This window comes from Diplotaxodon limnothrissa, linkage group LG14, assembly GCF_057381915.1.
Source record: "Diplotaxodon limnothrissa isolate DT_005_m linkage group LG14, D_limnothrissa_male_GT1.1, whole genome shotgun sequence".
Lineage (NCBI taxonomy): Eukaryota > Metazoa > Chordata > Actinopteri > Cichliformes > Cichlidae > Diplotaxodon > Diplotaxodon limnothrissa.
In genome coordinates, this window is record NC_140609.1 from 30,322,691 (window position 1) to 30,341,658 (window position 18,968).

General features: G+C 39.7%; 2 protein-coding genes across 2 annotated transcripts in view; both read left to right on the forward strand.

Annotated features, from left to right (window-relative positions):
* Positions 1–7: 7 nt before the first annotated feature.
* Positions 8–3,753, forward strand: txndc17 (thioredoxin domain containing 17). Its single transcript, XM_085370667.1, has 4 exons — positions 8–245; positions 1,826–1,907; positions 3,056–3,131; positions 3,255–3,753. The coding sequence occupies exons 1-4, from the start codon at positions 101–103 to the stop codon at positions 3,321–3,323; spliced, it is 372 nt and encodes a 123-aa protein (XP_085226793.1). The 5' UTR covers positions 8–100; the 3' UTR covers positions 3,324–3,753.
* Positions 3,754–4,851: 1,098 nt separating this feature from the next.
* The window catches only part of nxn (nucleoredoxin), a 71,079-nt gene continuing 56,962 nt past the window's right edge, over positions 4,852–18,968 (forward strand). The window contains exon 1 of the mRNA XM_085370567.1: positions 4,852–5,327. Within this exon, the coding sequence (XP_085226693.1) occupies positions 5,019–5,327 (309 nt within the window). The 5' untranslated portion in view covers positions 4,852–5,018. The remainder of the gene's footprint in view (positions 5,328–18,968) is intronic.

Below are 18,968 nucleotides of genomic sequence, written 5' to 3' on the forward strand. Positions count from 1 at the left end.
ACCAAAGTTCAGAGAAGCTGCATTGATTATTACACTTGCAGCACGGGTTAAATTTAGCAGTTTAAATTTGTGCTTTGTCACATTAGCTTTGGTTAAAATAATGGCCCATTACGAAGAAGTAAATGTACACGGGTATGATGAATTCTGTCGGGCTGTGTCTGAGAGAAAAGGGAAGGATATTTTTGCTTACTTTTCAGGGGATAAAGACAAGCAAGGAAAGAGCTGGTGTCCAGATTGTGTCAAAGGTAACCTCAGAAATCTTATACTTGGATATATTACGCAACTTACAGCCACAGCTGCTATTCTCACTGTTTTGTCGTGACTTTTTTGGTCTTAAAGACTTTGATATTTAAATGCTGCTTGACTTAGCTTTGGCTACAGTGTTAGTGATAGTGCACTCTTTTAATGGCATATTATATAGTAAAAGCATAGACATTAATCTGTCGTTATGTATTTAACGCAGTTTAGGTTTACATATAAGAAATTAGGTTTACTTAAGGATTTTACACTCACCTGCCTCTGTTTTGTACACAAGGTGATTTAAATACTGAAATACTGCACGGTTTTTGCTGTTGCCTGACGTGCTGGTCTGAGTGTTTCAGAAACTGCTGAACTTTGGGGATTTTGCTGCACAGCCAACTTTAAGGTTTACAGAGGATTAGGGCTGATTTCTGGGTGAAAATGATTTAGAATGGCCAAACTGCTTCGAGCTGATAGGAAGACAGCAGTAACTCAATGAACCACTTGCTACAGTTATAGAATGGAGAAGAGTATTTCTAAATTCACAACACATCAAAGCTGGAAGGGGATGGGCTACAGCAGCAGATGACCAGACTATGAACAGGAAAGGGAGTCTATAATTCACGCAGGCTCACCAAAATCAGGCAACAGAAGATTGAAAAATGTGTCCTGGTCAGAGTCTCAATTTCCTCTGTGGCATTCAGATCTTAGGGTCAGAATTTGACATAAAAAATGAAAGCAAGGATCCATCCTGTCGTGTATCAAAGGTTCGGGCAGATGGTGGTGTAATGCTGTGGAGGATATTTTCTTGGTACACTTTGGGTCCCGTAGTACCAGCTGAGTATCATTTAATCAGTAAGCACATCCATCCCTTTATGACCACAGTGTACCCACCTTCTGGTTGCTGCCTCCTGCAGGACAATACACCATGTTACAAAGTTTAAATCATCTCGAACTGGTTTCTTGCATTTGACGCTGAGTTCACTGTACTCAAATCACCTTCCCCAATCGCCAGATGTTCAACAGAGCACCATAAAATGTGATTAAATGAGAAATTTGCATCATGGATGTGCAACCTGCAAGTCTGGAGCAACTTTGTTATGCAGTCAATATGGACCAAAATCTCAGAGGGATGTTTTCAGCACCTTGTTGAATCTATGCCACAAAAATAGTGAAGCTCTGTAGGCAAAAAGAGGGTCCAGCCCTGTGCTAGCAAGATCTACCTAATAAAGTGACCAGTGTATGTGCATTGAAATTACAGAATGTATGTATGTATGTGGTTTAGTAAATCATTTCTACACAAAAGTTTTAATTAACCAGGTGAAATGAAGAGTTTGGATATATTCTGTCTTTTTTGAATGTGACAGTGTTATTTAAATGTTATATAACAATTAAATTTTTTCACAAATGTGATTGTTATGGATGGAAAATTTGTCTAAAATGAAAAGGAAAGTAACGACATTGCTTATTGCTGTTGAGATTAGAACTATTGAAAAATAACAAGTCGAGTTCTTTCTTAGCATTTCTTTATCAAAATTGCATAAAGAGCATTTTGTGCTTCATCCTGTGACTTCTACCTTTCCAGCCGAGCCAGTTGTAAGAGGACAGCTGAGTCACCTTCCGGAGGGCTCTGTTTTCATCTACTGCCAAGTTGGAGAAAGAGCCTAGTCAGTATTTTATGCTTCCTTTTTCCAGCATGTTGTGAGAAGCTGTTATTATTTCTAACTCTTTAGTCACACAAATGTCACGCGCTGTCACCACTATAGCACATCATGGTGCAGTTAACAGACTAAGCTTTATTTCATGTTTACTTGTTGAGAATCGCAGGTAGCCTGTCAATAAAAGGATTTTACTGTGGCAAAAAAGCTTGATAGTAACTGACTGAATCTCCGTTGTAAAGTTATATAGAATTAAAAGATACATGAAACATGATGTAATTTAATTGAAATTGAAACCGATCATTGTTCTGATCAGAATTTATATTTTCATTTTCTTCAGCTGACCACAGAGCCAGTTAAACATTTCTTCTTTGGTATAAAGTGCTGTGATATTTAACATCTTCCGATGAGCTCTCATTATCACGAGCCCAGTTTACAGGAGAGACTGGCTTTTAAAGTTCCCCACCCAATTTCTAAACTAGAGAAGACTGGTTTCTAGTACTGTGTACCTTCAGAGTGGGCTGAGGCACATTCTGAACCTTTACATGTGTTTTATACTAGGAGACTTTAACTCTTTGCTACTTTTGCTATTTTCTTTGTTTGTTTGCTTTAACTAACCATACTACTTCTGCTTATGTTTTATTCCCTAATGTGAATGGAGTGTTATCATTGTGTATTGCATACATAAATCACTTTTGTAGTCTTATTGACCGCTCTAACCAACTCAAACCACTTTTATAAACACTAATGCACATTAATGATATACTGAGTGCTGTTTTGGGGGTTTATTATCTTGCTCAAAGACACTTTCACATGCGGTCTGGAAGAACCAGGAATGGAAACACTTCAGTAGTTAATTAAGTTTAACTTAACCTTTTAATTTTTCTGGAAGCAGTAAGGAAGCACAAAGTTTATCTGCAGTGTGAGAAAGACAGAGTTGTTATTGATAACTGTTTACTGTTTCTGTTTAAACAGTATGCTGTGCAAATATGCAATATCCGTTTTTGCTGTGATAATTTTTTTTTTGCCTCCCAAGAGCCATTTGTTCACATGAATGTAAAAATGTGTTTCAATGCATAGTCCAAAGTCTTGTTATGTTATTAAATGTTGTACTGTTAACTTTTAAAAGCTTCCTAATAATGTCTTTCTCACTCCAGTTGGAAGGATCCAAAGAACGATTTCAAGGAGACACTGAAGTTGACTGGAGTTCCCACACTGCTGCGATATGGCACAGTAAGAATGCATTTACCTTTATTTGTTTATGTATTTATTTAGTTAGTTATTTGTTTAATAAGGCAGCTAATATTGGATATTTCTGTAATGTTAAGCGTCGTTTCTGTGTAATCTTTGTTTCAGCCTCAGAAGTTGGTGGAGGAGGAATGTTTCAAAGCAGACCTGGTGAAGATGATGTTCACCGAGGACTGAGGAATACTGCGCTGCTTTCATCACTCAACAAAAGTTCAACATTTCAGCACTCCCCCCCCCACTTTTAATATAATTTAAAAGTGAAATATCTCCCACTTTGATTCTGATAGAAACCAGAATTTGTTTAAGTTTGCCCCTAAAACAATACTGACTTGTTTAGGTAATGCCTATGAGATGCACGCTTTACTTGCTACCATCTTAGTACTCGGATTCTGTGATGAACTGGTGGACACTAGTTTGTGGTGAATCTGTCTTAATATTTTTATTTTATTATTATTGTGACTATTGATTTCTTTAACTTTGTTGTTGCTGTGGCTTTAAATGGAGTGACACTTATTCTTTGGGTTCCTCTTTTGATCTGTCACATATGTCTGACCATGTTTTTGTTGTGCTGTTGTGGGTGATGGATATACATGGTAAAGTTCACATACACGATGTGTTTCAGTTGTTTTTCATCTTCTATGCAACTTCGAAATAGCTGAAGCTGTGCCAGAACTTTTCATGAGTCATTCTATGGAAAATTAGTGAGTGTCACACCCTCAGAATCAGTCAATTTTTGTCATACAATAACTTTTGCAAGATAATGAATGTTCATATGTCATACTCCAAAAAACAGTCTGAGATAGAGCTCGTCAAAGTGCAAGGGTGATTTAAAATTTGGATCTTTTTAGTTTTCCTTTATTTATTTTATTTTATTTTTTGTCACTCTGGAACACCCATAACATAATAGTTACATTAGCTACCAACATCAGATCTTTCCAGGCTGAAAAGCATGTTTAATCTATTAAGAAACTGGAACCAAATTCAATTTAAACCCACTCCATTTGTCACGATCTAAAGCCAAAAGCTCTTTTTTGTTTCAGAATGATCAGTTAGTAGTTATTCGTTTAAATATTTCAACACAAACTTGATGTCAGCAACAGAAGAAAACATTGCTACTTTTTTTTTGTTTTCCGTGTTTTCTGATCACTCGCTGTAGCAAACGTAAATGGTAAAATTTGGAATTACTTATTTTAAAGCTGTTGTAATTACGAATCAGCTGACTGCGAGGGGATCAGATAGGAACTTTTCTGTGTGATGTGACTGACCCTTGTTTTCTTTTGTGAGGACTAGGTGGCAGCACATCCACAGGAGTTGAGTTTAGTCTCACTCCCAGTCTAAATAGAAATGAGTAGAATTTTATTTACAGTTGTCTAAAGAAAATTAATCGACTCAAATTTAATGATGTTTGCAAACACAAGACTAATGCGATTCTGGAGGTCAAGCCCGGAAAACCGCTGTTATTATTCTGAAAATTTAACAAAATTAAAAAAGAAACCCATAAACTCGGAAATTAAAACAATTCAGCTGCAAGTGCAGCTTTTATTGCATTTGAAATCCATAAATTGATTAAAGTGGATTCCTTACAAACAGAATGATAAATATTGTGACAAAATCGTGTGCTTTTCTCTTAAAAGAGCGCAACCGCTGTTGCAGTCAGGGCGATTTAAGCGGAGCGCATTCCTGCACAGCGCTCGCACCGGAGGACGAGCAGCGGTGAACACAGAGACCGCAACGCCTCGCCGGGGCTGGGAGCTCACCTAAAACCTCAAATTGGAGGTGGAGGAAGTGCTGGGTGTCGCTTGAACATAGCGGTTACATGTACAGCGGTTTCGGCTGAGGGTAACGTTGTGTGTTCGAGGACTGTACGCTGCGATGTCGGAGTTTCTGGTGAGTCTACTCGGGGAGCGGCTCGTCAACAGCGAGAAAGCCGAGGTGGACGTGCAGTCTCTGGGCGCGAAGCTGTCCCTGGTCGGGCTCTTCTTCGGATGCAGCCTGAACGCCCCGTGCAAGCAGTTCAACGGCAGCCTGTGCGAGTTTTACAGCAGGTTCAAAAAGACGTCTGAACATAAGGACAAATTGGAAATCGTCTTCATCTCGTCTGATCCGGATCAGAAACACTGGCAAGACTTTTTGCAGGAGATGCCATGGCCTGCGTTACCTTTCAAAGACAGACACAAAAAGGTAAGATGGGCAGCGGTGATGAAGAGCAGCAGCCGAAGCAGGGCTTAGTGTCTGAAGGGGGGTTTCTGTGTTGTACATGGGTTGAAAGACCCTGGAAAAATAATTTTTAAAAAAACCCTACACATTTAGGCTATGTCTGCTTCCTCTGTCGGAGCACAGGTGTAGTTTTTAATTTGGGTCATGAATTGGGTTTGTCCTACATCGACTTATTTTAATCAGATTCATTCAAGTGGGACAAATGGGATCATCTTCAGATTCTCTGTAGAAATCTTGTAACTGGGATTCGTTATTGATAACACACAGCTATCACACACTAACGTATGCGTACGTGTGTGTGTTTAAACTATAAAATCAGCTGTTTATTTTAACTGACATACATTATTGAATTGTCAGTTTTTCCACAAAAATATGTCAGAAATGTTAACTGAAATGTGACTTTTAAAAACCACATTTCAACCATTTTAATTTAAAAAAAGCAAACAAACAAAAATAAACACTTAGAGTAAAAGGATGGACTCTTGCCCTTTGACTTGATTTTTATCAATATATCTTAAAAGTGCCAGTCTAGACATTTTTGAGTTATGAACAGGAAAGATAACAGGCTTCTCTTCTTTTTGGTTCTTCACTTTGCACTGGCTCATATTTTGACCAGAGAGTCATTGCAGAAGCATAGTTCCACTGAGCATCACAGCAGTGTTGTTATTTTATATTCTATCATATTATCCAGGTGTGGCCTGTACACAGAGAAGGCCTGTTTTTTCATTTTACTATCATTTCATCTTTAGTTTTCCTTAATTTCCTAAGAATGTCAGCAAAGCAGTGCTTTGAAGATTTCTGACTACTTTGATTTCCCTGACTTAGTAATTACTTTTATATTTTTAATGTTTGTGTACATTGAGAGGCTTAGGTGTGTATTTTGTGATGGATGTGTGGATTAAATTGCTTAATTTCTCTCTGTGTAAATGACTTTAAGCCAAAAAAAAAATTAATTAGTTTTTTTTGTTTGTTTTTTTCAAGGAGTTTTATTATTTGGGATAGATATCCTTTTTTTTTTTTGTTAATTGCAAAAACTGACAGGAAAAATGATTTATTCAAATATATTCTTCCTTTCCAAAAATAAAAGTCTTATGGATTATATATCATGGTAGAGGTTTGCTATCTACAGCTCCAGAAAAATAAATCCAAGTCTTAGAAAAATGGAATTGAGGACAATGTTGCATATGTCGTGTGTGCACTGCAGAATGCCAGAGGGCCATGCCAGTGTCCAGTTCGCAGCACAGGTCTCATCCTTGCTGAATCTAAATGTAATTGCAGATGAGGCATAAACAAAGACACCATGCTCAGCTGCATTTGCATGGCATCAGTCAGGCGTGTCAGTGAATTCTGATGATGCTCACAAAGAAAGATGCTAGACTAGATAACAGATTGTCCAAATAAAGAGGTCTGTGACCATTTCTCTTTTTGTTGTTTTTAAAAAATATATATTATTATTTTAAAGGTGAGGCCTGATGCCTATAAGAGGAAATATTTTTAGGAAAATCATACAGCAAAAACGATGTAATCTAGTTTAGCATCAGTCACGTCAGGCGGTGTGTACGTAAAACCACGGTGGTCTAAAATGTTTAAAATCTGCTTCTTGTCCTAACAGTGCGTATTGGTTTTAGAAAAGACGTGCCTTGCTTAGCCATGTATAACCCTAACCGTTCTTTGTGACCACGAGGCATGACTTGGATTGAATCATTGTCTCGTAAATTCTTTCAAATTGCCAATGATGATTTCCGTTACACTTCATAATGAAGTCCAGACGTGAATAAGGTGCAGTGATGACAGGGGGGTGGGGGTTGTCTTGTTGTCTGGGGCGGAGCACGTCCACAGTGCAGTGTTATTGTGTTGTAACTCCAAGCAGAAAATATGTGTGGCATCAACATAAGCATTGTTCGTGCTCTAATTGGTGGTCTGTTTGCTGCCCAGACCTTGTGAGAATATTGCAATACAGCTGTCTATCTCATTTTTGCAGAGGCCTGCAGTCTTCGTTCGGTTTGGGTTTCATCTCCACACATTCGTCATAATTCACTGTACTAACAGAGTCTTATAAATATGACTTTAGAAATGCGCAGAGCATTGTTATCTGTTATCAGGCACTAGTTAATTTGTGATTCGTGCATGCTGGCATCCAAGTTATATTATAGCATTACAGGGTGGTTTTCCTGCCTTCACTTACACAGCAGTCTCTTTTCCATTTAATCAGATGTTTATCTTCAGAGGATCTGGCAGCATGTTTTTGTTCAGAAATGGCTCATTTCCCTTTCTCTTCTGGGTTTTCTTGGTGTAATCAGTTGAGCTCTGATAGATGGTTAATTAATCTGCAGCTCTATTGATTATAGACTGAATGTCTCCCCCCCCCCAAAAAAAAATAATAAAATAAAATAAAAAATAAAGATTCCAGCACAAGGATTTCATGGTGTTCTTTGTCATGCACGGAGGCACACCGAATATATTTGGTTGAATAAAATAAGCCTCAACTTGTTCCGAGGGAATTTTAAATGGATTTCATTCACTCTTTTTCTTACTTTTCTTTTCTTTGTTTGCCAAAAAGTGTTTTTTGGACTAATTGAAAAGTAAACAGCAAATAATGAGGAGATTAAATGATAATGAACATAATTGCAGCCATAATTAGCAGCCTATTGTGTGGGGATTTATGTGCTTTGATTAAACAGAAGGTGGTCAGCTGAGGACCCAAATGCAACAATTTTTCTTTGTTTTAGTTATTATTAGTTGTGTCTGATTCAAGTGCGAGAATCACATTTTGCAGGTGTGAAGTTAGCTGGCGGTGAAACGGAGGCAATTTTAAAAACCTCTCATTTGGCTCTGAGTAACACAGGAAGATCGCCTGCTCGTGATGTGCCAGAACATCTGAACGAGAACATCACAGTACTATTTGTACCATAGACAGGCACAGGCAGACCTAATGGGTGAGTGATGTTGACTCAGTGGTGGGTTTTGTTGATGTTGTGGGTCTGTGGAGACTAAGTGGCCCTCTCAGCCCTCCATTCCGGTTTGTTTTTGACGTGATGCAGGCGGAACTCATCTCCTGGCGAAGGATGCAATTTTTCTTCAGCCCTGTCTTTCAGAGCCGTCTAACCCACCTCAGAATCTCCAATTGTACTTTTCCTCCTCCTCCTCCTCCTCTCTCTGCTTCCACTCCTCTGCCTTGTACTGACTTGGCTCCTTCCCTGTCTCTGGAGGCTGTCCCCTTTTCTTTTACTTAGGACTTATCCAGGCCTTCCCGTTGCAGGAAATGTTTGTTATTTAATCAAGAAAGGATAATATTCCTGATTAAATGCAGAAAGTAAAGAAAGTCTTCTGCCAGTCTTTATTTAATCTGTCCTTGGAGAGAAAAAGGTGAAACTGTCATGTTGTTCTGGTGGTTTCGTAATATGAATGTACTGAGAAGTGTAATTAGCCATTATATCTTGGTACCAAATGAATGAATTTAATTTTGCTCTCCCCTCATGTGCGTGTCTGCTTTTTATAAAGGTTACGCTCGGGTCAGTTATACACTGCATAATTGTGTATGCTTTGTTTGATAAGCTTTGTTTGAGCTGGTGGTCAGGCTACGGGTTCACAACACAGTTTCTAAACAGCACAGAGGACTCTCCACTTGTGCTCGTTTTGAGAGACCCTCGAGTAGCGAGTTCTTAGTGAATGGATGTCTGCTGTTGTTCAGAGATGGCCAGCTGTCTGACTTGCTGGCACTGCCTTACATGGACTTGTGCACCAGCAGCAGCAGAGAGACAGAGTTGCATGTAAATGAATTGAAGCCATGGCCAAAGTGATCTGAGAATCCAACTTTACTAAAGGGGGAGAACAAGCTGAGATGCTGCCAGAGTCGTTCCTGCAGGAGTGAGAGGGGGGAGGATCACATCGCAGGGAGAGAAAGGCCTCTTGTTCGACTCCTCCTGGTCGGCGGTTCTGCTGTGTGGCTGGCCCCCTGAGGCAGGACGCCCGCTCGCTCGGCTCGCAGCCAGGGGCGAAGGGTGCAAGGAGCCTCAGAGTGGGGCTAAGGACACCTTTCATCAGTATGTCAGTGGTCTGCTGAAAACTGAATTGCACCCTGCCCATCATGCATCCTTCACTGTAACCAAAGAAGTGGCTTGAAAGAGTGGTTTGAACTGTTTTATCTGCAGGTGGTAATCCTCTGTTCTTGATCAGCTTTGCCTTTGGTTTCTGTGGCTTTGTGTTGTAGAGGTCTTCTGTTTTGGTCTGGGTTAATACTAGGGCTGAACGATTATGGAAAATAATCTAATTGCGATTTTTTTGCCCCAATATTGCGATTGCGATGCGATATGCGATTATTTTTTTAAGGTATTTGTCTTCTGTATTATTAAACAAAGACAAGCAATACATCATATAGTATGGCCAATACTATATTACATTAATTTTAAACTGTTCTTTCCTGGAAGACAGACCTCTGTTATGATGACATGAGGTGATGCATGAATTGATGACTGACATTTTTATTTAACTTCTTCAATCACAACAGTATATTTGAACATACACAATAGTTTATTTTTAGCTTACAAACATCTGAGCATAAAGTGCTGACAAGGAACCCTGGTGTAAACATTAAAATGAAAGTCAGTACAATGTGCAGATTGCAGAAATATACATAAAAAAAAATCAGTGGCTTTACCACACTCAGTTTTTCGACATCTGTGAACTACTAGACAGTCATTCAATTAAAAAATAATATTAAATAAATAAAACTAATAAATAAAAAATACACACATCTTACTGATCTCTGCAGTCAGTAACATTACACATAAAGTGCAAACATAATAGCAATTGTATAAACACACACACAAACACGCCTTTAAAGTTTAAAGGCGTGAAATTGGACGGTCTAGCCTTCTGATTAGCTAATCAGAAGGCTAGTTCTGATTAGCGTCACCGCTGTCTCGGTGGAGTTTAATAAACTCGGCCGTCTGCTTCTTGCTATCTAAAATATAACCAGACACTGGTGTAAATTCTCGACTGTCTCATACTTCTGTTTAATACCGGTAAGTTTTCTGTTTGACGTTTAGTCAGCTGTGTGAAAACCAAGGAGGAACCCACCCGGGGGATTAATAAAGTTTTATTTTATCTAATCTAATAACTTTAATCTCAGCCAAACCGATTTACTCACGAACAAACAAAACACTGAAAAAAGCCCAACAATAACATTTTTAGGTTGTCTAAGTGACTTATATATTACATTTAACCCGAGCAGCGAAACTCCGCGGTGATCTGAAAATGATGTGCCGGGAGTTGTGCCGTTCTCGGCCGCATCAGTAACCCTCGAGCTCCCGGCTAGCTGTCGAGCTGGTGGGTAGCAGACGCCTCTGAAAACGTCGAAGCACTTTTGCAAATATGGGATATCTTGATAAACCGAGCAGATATTTGATGTTTACACAACTACTTTCTCGCCTGAAAATATGTTAAAAGTTTATTTTGTGACCCAGAAAGATTAGTATGAGTAATTTTAAAACTTAGTAGCGGCCGCCATTGCTGGAAACTGGAGTTTGGCTGGGCCGCGCTATGAATTCTGGGATATGGTAGTAATTTGGACAGCCTTCGGCGCGTCGCTGTGACGTAATCGGTCTACAAATGCGGCCTCAGGAGGATGCAGCCCATGAATTGTATAATATAATCGCAGCCTTTGCGGTTAGAAAATTGCACTTGATCATGTCGCGATATTATCGCAAATGCGATATATCGTTCAGCCCTAGTTAATACTGGGACTGAGGCTTCTGTGATGTGGAAAATTCGCAGCGGAGAGACCGTGAGAGTTAAATGTCAGATTTAGAGATGTGTTCATCACAAATTTTGGCCCAGTCTTCCTGAACAGCTTGGCATACGATACATGAAACAGCTTATAAACTGACCTAAACTTGTACTATAAGTGAAAGCAAAAGGCCATCACTAAATGTGTCAAGATGTGTCAAACTCAAAGATGACTTGCACAAAAACTAAAAAACAACACAGATGGAGCAAATGTGAGAAGGTTGACAAAAGTGTCTGCACATTGCCTTGCCTAATCCGTACGTCTTAGATTTCTTCATTAGAGGTTTTAGTACGTGGTAGGGCTGGGCTATATCATACCGTTCACGGTAATACCGGTGTAATTTTGGGCAACGATAGGAAAATGAAATATCGCGATAGAATATGGGTAAAACGCGCATGCGCAGTGCCTATGTTTACATACGCACATGGCGGCAACGCAGAATGAGAAGAGCGAAAGTGGATCGTTAAATGAAACGGATGAACCAGAATTGGTTTGTAAAAATGCTGCAACTTCAGTGGTGTGGAACTGGTTTAGCTTTCATGCGTCAGATACACAACCAAGCACTATTTTTGGTAGCGCATGCTAGCGGTCCGTCGTTATTACCGCGTTGTTTGGAAAATACGGGACACTTAAAATCAATCCTTTGATTTATCTGAAAATCAACAGTGCCCCTCATAATCCCGTGTGCCTTATGAATTCTGGTTGTGTTTACTGACCTCGAAACAATTTTATGTCGTACATGGGGCTCGAAAATCTGTCAAATGTTTTAGTACGACTTTGCTAAGCTACGAAGCCGCACCGCTTGATGGATTGTCGGAGCATTACGGCTGTCTTAGGCAGGCACCTCGCGGAGTGATACGTACTGTGCTTCAACATAATATTACTGTATTGTGTGTTTATAACCTCTTTTTAAGTTTTGTGGATAGTATACATGGTTATGCTGAGGATGTGTCGGCCAGTTTCCACTGGAAATGCCTTTTGGTTAAACTGTCAGCAAGGAATTTGCACTGTTACATTTTTATATAACTTTAATGCACATAAAAAAACAGCTGCTTGTTTAAGTGAAAATACATTGATGGGGTTTTTTGCACTAATAAAGTTGTGGAGTTGTAAAGCATTTTGTCTAGTGTCAGTTATATCGTCAGTTATCATTATCGCAAATTATCAAATGTATATCGTGATAAATATTTTTTGGTCATATCGCCCTGTACATGGTATGAAGTTGGCTATGCAATTAAAGTGAATGAGCTGATTCTTACTTTAAAACATTTCACCTGTGTAGGTTGCACGACCAAATCTTAAAATCAGTTAAACTGAAGTTTTGTTACACTCCCCGAGAGAGTTTAATTGATACTTTTTGTGGAATATAAAGCCAGAGAGAGTTTTTAAGAGCAGAAACCTCTAATCTTCACACTGGTTCTTGGCATTTTTTTTTTTCTTATACATTCAGATTTCTGACGTCTAAAAATATAGTACTACCTAGCTTCATGCACAGTGTTTACTTCTCCAGCATGGTTCATGGCTCAGGGGTCTGACACTGACATTATGCTGGAAGATAACGGTAATTTTATCTAAATTGCATGAAAGAGCACAATTACCTCATTCATCAGGCATTAATTTAATCACAATGTGCAGTTTGAACTTCAGCTGTACTTGCTTTCAGTCTTTTTATTTCTGTTTCTGTCAGCACAACAGCTTTAAGCTTTTTATTTTATTGATTTATTTATTTTACATTTTAGTAAATAACTTATGGCATGTTTCTGTAATATAATTCACATGCAGTTCTCACCATTTGGTTTGGCCCCGTTTCTGACCACAAACTGACCTTGGAGAAACTGTTACCTTGACTCCGGCTGTAAGGGTGCATGTCTGGCTGCAGAGCTGTACTTTAATGAGACTCCATTGTCCTGCAGCTGTGAGGCCTTGCTCCTGTGCGCCATGTTTGACAAAAGCTTATGTAAAGAATGTGCGCAGACACCTGCTCCACTGAAGCCGTTCAGGGCCACGGGGCATGGAAATTGTGTGTTTGGACCCGAGATACTCAGCAGTGCCAACTGTTACTTCTCACAGCACCGAGCTTGTATTACTGTCTCCTTTCACTGCCCATTGTGGCCTCTTTACTTGGAGAGCTGTAATATTATGAGAGACGACAATGGAGATTTCATCAGAGGTGAAGTTGAGTGGCTTAAGTTACCCAAGTGAGAGTTTGGCGAAAAGTCGCATTATGTGTCTCGTAAAACTCTTTCCCCCTTGCAACTCTATCTGTTTTTACTTCCGTTATCTACCCGTTCAGTGACAACACACAATGGCTGTAAGGCTGCGACCTCTGACTGTGGTCCATGAACCACTGAAACGATACTCTGAGACTGACTTTTCCTCTTTGTCCCGCGTTCTCCGGCTGGATCGCTAGTGGACGGTGTGTGGTTTTCAGCCAGGACTTTCCAAAGTGGAGTGACGTTAAAGATAATAGACGTGGCTAATGTGTTCACCACAGTGTCTGCTGTAGCTCTCTATGAGAACAACAGATGATTCATTTAGCCCTGTACGTTATCCCAAAACCACCCTATTTGTGACATATACTAGTAAAATAATCCAAACCAATGCAGCAGAAAGTTCAGCATGCATCGCTCAAAATTAATTTTGGGTTCCACTGATGACAGCAAAGCGGCTTAGACCGAACTCTTTTCCATGGGAATAAGCAGATGGTTGTTACTTCAACGGGTGAAGCCACCATCATCTGTTATGGTTTATTGCTGCTGTATCAGAGTTTGTTCTCCTTTTCTCTGAGCTGAGAGCGCTTCATGGATGGGTTGGCTTGCCCGGACCCTCCCCCCAGTCAATCCTCCGGTCTGTAATTGCCCCGCACCGCAGCTCAGCAGCCCTTTCCAACATAATAACAGCATAGCCGCCCCAGGGGCATCCTGCCATCCAGAGCTGTCCTTTGTCTTGCTGTTATCTCTCCTAGATTGAATGTTGGCTCTTTGTGATTTCTCAGTTTTCCCCTCTACATTTCCAGTGATCATATTTCCTGAGCTAAATGAAAAAGATGCATTTATGGATACGAAATTTGGGCTGTGTAGGATTGCTACAAATTTTCATCGTCACCGCTAACAAACCATAAAATCTATCTCATGTAGGATATCTGTTGCATCGGTCAGACGGGATGCTGATTTGATGTAAATTTATTCATAGTTTTAAGATTTCTGGCATGACAAGTTTCCCTCTGGACGATAGCCTTTTCACTTCCATGTGACCGCCACCCTGCTTCCCCGGTTGTGTGCACTGTTGTGTGTACACGCAAGCTGTAAACCCCCTGCTGTCTGTGGTATTTTCATTCAAGTGTAAGTGTTCCTGCAGCTCCTGCTGCTGTCTGTAAAGAAGCTCGTCGTACAAAGAGACCCAGTGTCTCAGCATGTAGCATGGCACGGTGGCATCAGCTCTGCTTTCTCGCCCGGTTTAGCTGTTGCATGCGGCAAGTACTTTTTTTTTTTTTTTAAATCTCACATACGAAGCATTCCCTCTGACAAAGTTAAGAAAGGGTATGTTGAATTCTGACAGCGGCAGGCTGTTGCTTAACTAGAAATTTTAATCAATTCCATTTATGTACTTGCAATTACAGCTGGTCTATGAAATAGTTGTAGAAAAGCTCAAACAGTAGAAACAACATCCAAGAGCAGCAAGCATCAGTTAGGATTGCAATTTGATGTCTAACCAGCTGAAATAAGTTATTGATTCAAATTGTTAAAATGATTACCTAAAAGTTCAGAAAAACAGTTGCTGAATAAAATATTGTAAAGTGAGGACAGGACCAGAAATGATGACCAGAAATGATGACCACTTCTTCCTCTGTATTCTTATGGACTTTGTGGGATTCCTAATGCTGCATGACAGAAGACAGAGTAGCATCCAGCTCTTTGAGAAGTTTGAAAGATGAATTTCCTGTAAGACAAGGCCAATGCAGTGCATCTCATTTTATTGCCTGTCATTGCAGTAACAGAGTAGAATTGTAATATTGTGGATTGATTTGTGAGGCAGACCCTTTTAAAGTTAAAGCTCTTTTGGCTTTTGAATTATTCTTTTAACTTAAGACTGCATTCTCTTCATTTTAGATTTTCTTTTTTCATATAAGAACATTTAAACATTTTGGAGATCTGTTCATTTGCTTTCTGACTCAAGTATAGATGAGAAGATCAATACTGCTCTAATATTTGCATGGCCAACATGGAGCTGTTATTATACTGGAGCACAAAGATTAGAAAACGAGTGGGAAAAATCTGACTATGGTGGATCTCAGAGTCTTCTCATCTTATTCTCATTAAAAAGGCAAATACACCGGTCACCCACACCATTAAAATCACTCAAATAGACTGCTGGGTTCAAGTTGATCTGGATTTTGACAAGAGCCATCCACTCCTCGCCTGTACCTGTACATTGTTGCAAACCAAGCGTACCCCCTTTGGCAGTGGTCCTCAACAACAGTGGCCTCCCCAGAATTCAAGGAATGGCATGAGCAGGACAACAGAGACCGAAGCATTGACTTGATATCCAAAGTCCCCGGATCCCACTTTGATAAAGTGTGGAACAATTCTTGAACATGCAGCTTAGGAGGACTTGGGAGCCTGTGGTGTCAGGCACCAAAGTCCACACCTAACACATCCTTTTTTTAACTTTAACTAGCAAAACAAGGGCGACCTGCACACGATTATATAAATGATTAAACCGTTGTGGCTGTATTTCCCAAAATGCAGAGCTGTTCCTTTTAGGGAAACTTTGACAGGCAATAACTTGACAGTATATTCAATGTGCCACATCTCATCAGTTATCAGTGGTATCCTTTCAGCATGGGCACTTTCCAACTCTCAGTTACTCAGCAACAAGATGTTCTCTGAGCACCAGGGGAAACTGAACAATATTAAAATCCAGAAATAGCTTTGTCACAGTCTTTTTGACAGTTTGCAGAAACTTCCATTACCTAACCCTTTGCCCAGGCCCAGAAACCCCGTCTTCTTTTTCTGCTTCTTCAATTTAAACGTCTCGTTTGCACGACTCTTTTAACCCCCTGCTGTCTTAAGGGTTTTATCCGCATGTAATGTTTTGACCTTGCTGATCTCGCATAATTCAGATTAGCTGGTTCTAACTGATGGCTGATCCTTACTTTTCTCCTACACAGATGCCACATTTACAGTGAGTTGTTAATCTCCTGTAGGATAATGAGGCAGCTGAGGATGTATCATATGTCTAATAAGATCCGATGCCAATGCAGACATGCTTCCCAAGAGTCTTTTCCATAATATTGAATCAGCTTTTTCAGTCTTTGCGGTTTAGCTCAGAAGCAAGTTGAGTTTTATAAATTGCAGAAAGGATGAAGAAATATAGGTGAGCATCTTCAAATGTACTTTTTGTCAGACCTCAGCATCCCAATGAGACTCAGTAGTTGTGTGTGACTAATTTAAATGCCATTCTTGCTAAGTTGGCATGTTGTTTTTTTTTTAGAAAAAGTGAATAAAATTGAGGAGAGTCTAGCTGAAGCAGATCTCCATGGCCTGTAGTTAGCTCATTATTTTGGTAATAACCAGAGTCACTTGGAATCATTTGCAGATGCACCCACCAGCTCCGGCAGGAGATTGCACACAAATAAGCATACTTGTACTTGGAACATTTAATGTGTTTCTGTTTCAATTATCACGCTAAATATCCAAAATCATCTGCAGCCAGGTTCACTGAGTTTACCTCGCCTGTGTTATTTGACACCATTGCAACAACACGCTCCCCACATAATTGCACATTATATCTTCTTTGGACAAATGGATATGTTGATATTCCCACTTGGTGTGTGTTTGTGTGTGTGTTTCTGTGCACATGTCACATGATTCTGTAGAATACATTTGTGAGCTATTACTCAAGGTCACCAGTGGGCAAGCTAATCTGGAGAGCAAATAATGGTGCTGCAGTGCTCCCCATAAATTGATTCATGCTGTTGCATTATCAGTTGCATTACACTAACAATAAGAAACTGTTTATTTTGGAGCTGGTTTATTCCTACTGAAAGTCCGTCACTAAGGTAACAGTATGGCACAGATTGTCTTGCCTGCTTTTTGTCAGTTAGTGGTTTTGTTTTTTTTTTGGGGGGGGGTTGTTTTTTTGGGGGGGGGTTTGTACTTGATTACATGATTATCCATCCATCCATTCTCTTCCACTTATTCTCATCAGGGTCGCAGGAGGGTAGAGCTTATCCCAGCTACCATAGGGTGAGAGGCACAGTACACCCTAGACAGGTCACCAGTCTATCACAGAGAAAAAGACAACTATTCACACGGACATTCACACCTATGGGCAATTTAGATTCACCACTTAAACTAACCCCACTAATTCCATGTCTTTGGACTGTGGGAGGAAGGCTGAGTACCCGGAGATAACCCACGCAAACATAGGGAGAACATGCAAACTCCACACAGAAAGGACCCGGGCAGATGGTGAAGGACTCGGGACCTTCCTGCTGTGAGGCAACAGTACTAACCACCACGCCAAATTATTTCTACTGAAATTTTTTTGGGGCATTATACAGTAAATGCATGTTGTCTGTAAAGTTGCTGTGATCAGTACTTTTATATGTAATAAAAGCAGCAACCACAAGCACTAAAAAATAGGCTGTTTGAAATTTCAAAAAATGTTGGTACAAAAGCTAGGCAGTCTAATTAATGCCCATGCTTTTTGACAACTGGAGGGTAGGTGAATTTTTATACAGCCTTAATACAATTGTATTGCATTTAATACAAAGGCTCATATATTTGCAAGTTATAATTAAAGGTGTGCTTACTTTGTGTGCCAGGTGCGTGCCCTTTTAACTTTCAGCTTTGAGCATTTGTTATACAAAGGTCAGGTCAAGATACCAGGAATTTAGCATTTAGCAGAATTTAACAACACCGAAAGAATTACACGAGGCTTGATACACAGTTTAATACCAAGGTAAAAAGTGTCATCAACTGTTTTAAAGCTCTGACTTTGTTGTAGCAGGCCATTGACATGAAATGTTAACATTATATTTTGTTGTTGTTTACAGGACACAGTCTGAAATGTTATGACAGTTGCTAAGAAACTTACTAATATTAGATACTACACTACATTATTACTATACAGCATTGCCGAAATTTTAGTTTGTTGCTTTACAGAGTTAATCCCCATTAACCTTCATGTTTAGGTGCATGGTGTTCTGTAACCGCAAAGCCTTCTAAATTGTATGCTGTAACCTGAGCAGCCTCATTTCACTTACAGAAGATTTACACCGACAATACCTATAGTACTTAAATAAAAATCTTTTTTTTCCTCCAAATTTTGAAACGGGTATCATCCCTAACAAACATAGTGTAAATTGGTGTTTTAGTTTTTCTATTAAGTATGTTTAATGTAAAATAAGTACCCATCTGTTTTACATAATGCCAAGTGACGAAGGAAGCTTGCTAACCAGGCTAGCTAGCGCAGACAGCGCTGATAATGCCCCTGCTCTGCATGGTTATCTCTGGCTTCAAAAAGCAGCAGCGATAGCAGGTAAAATATCACTGTTTTGACTCGCTCTCATCTTTCTCTTTAGAGACGTTTCTGTCTTTTAACAGGAAGTTTGCGTGTATGCGGAAACCTTTCTGTATGGAGCTAGCAGGGGGATGGCTGGGGAAAATATTGATTCATTTAGGAGGTGCAGACTTACATAGTTCCCTCACAGTTGGTAGAGAGCAAAGAATTAACTTAACCCTTTTCCTTTTGGAGCATTTGTCAGGTGGACACAATCTTGGAGAACTTGTGTTTTCAGACTGCAAAGATTA

Coding starts and splice junctions, on each gene's coding strand:
- txndc17 (XM_085370667.1), top strand. CDS start 101: ATGGCCCATTACGAAGAAGTAAATGTACACGGGTATGATGAATTCTGT. Junction 1,908..3,055: donor CAAGTTGGAGAAAGAGCCTA/GTCAGTATTTTA, acceptor TTCTCACTCCAG/TTGGAAGGATCCAAAGAACG. Junction 3,132..3,254: donor CACTGCTGCGATATGGCACA/GTAAGAATGCAT, acceptor TCTTTGTTTCAG/CCTCAGAAGTTGGTGGAGGA.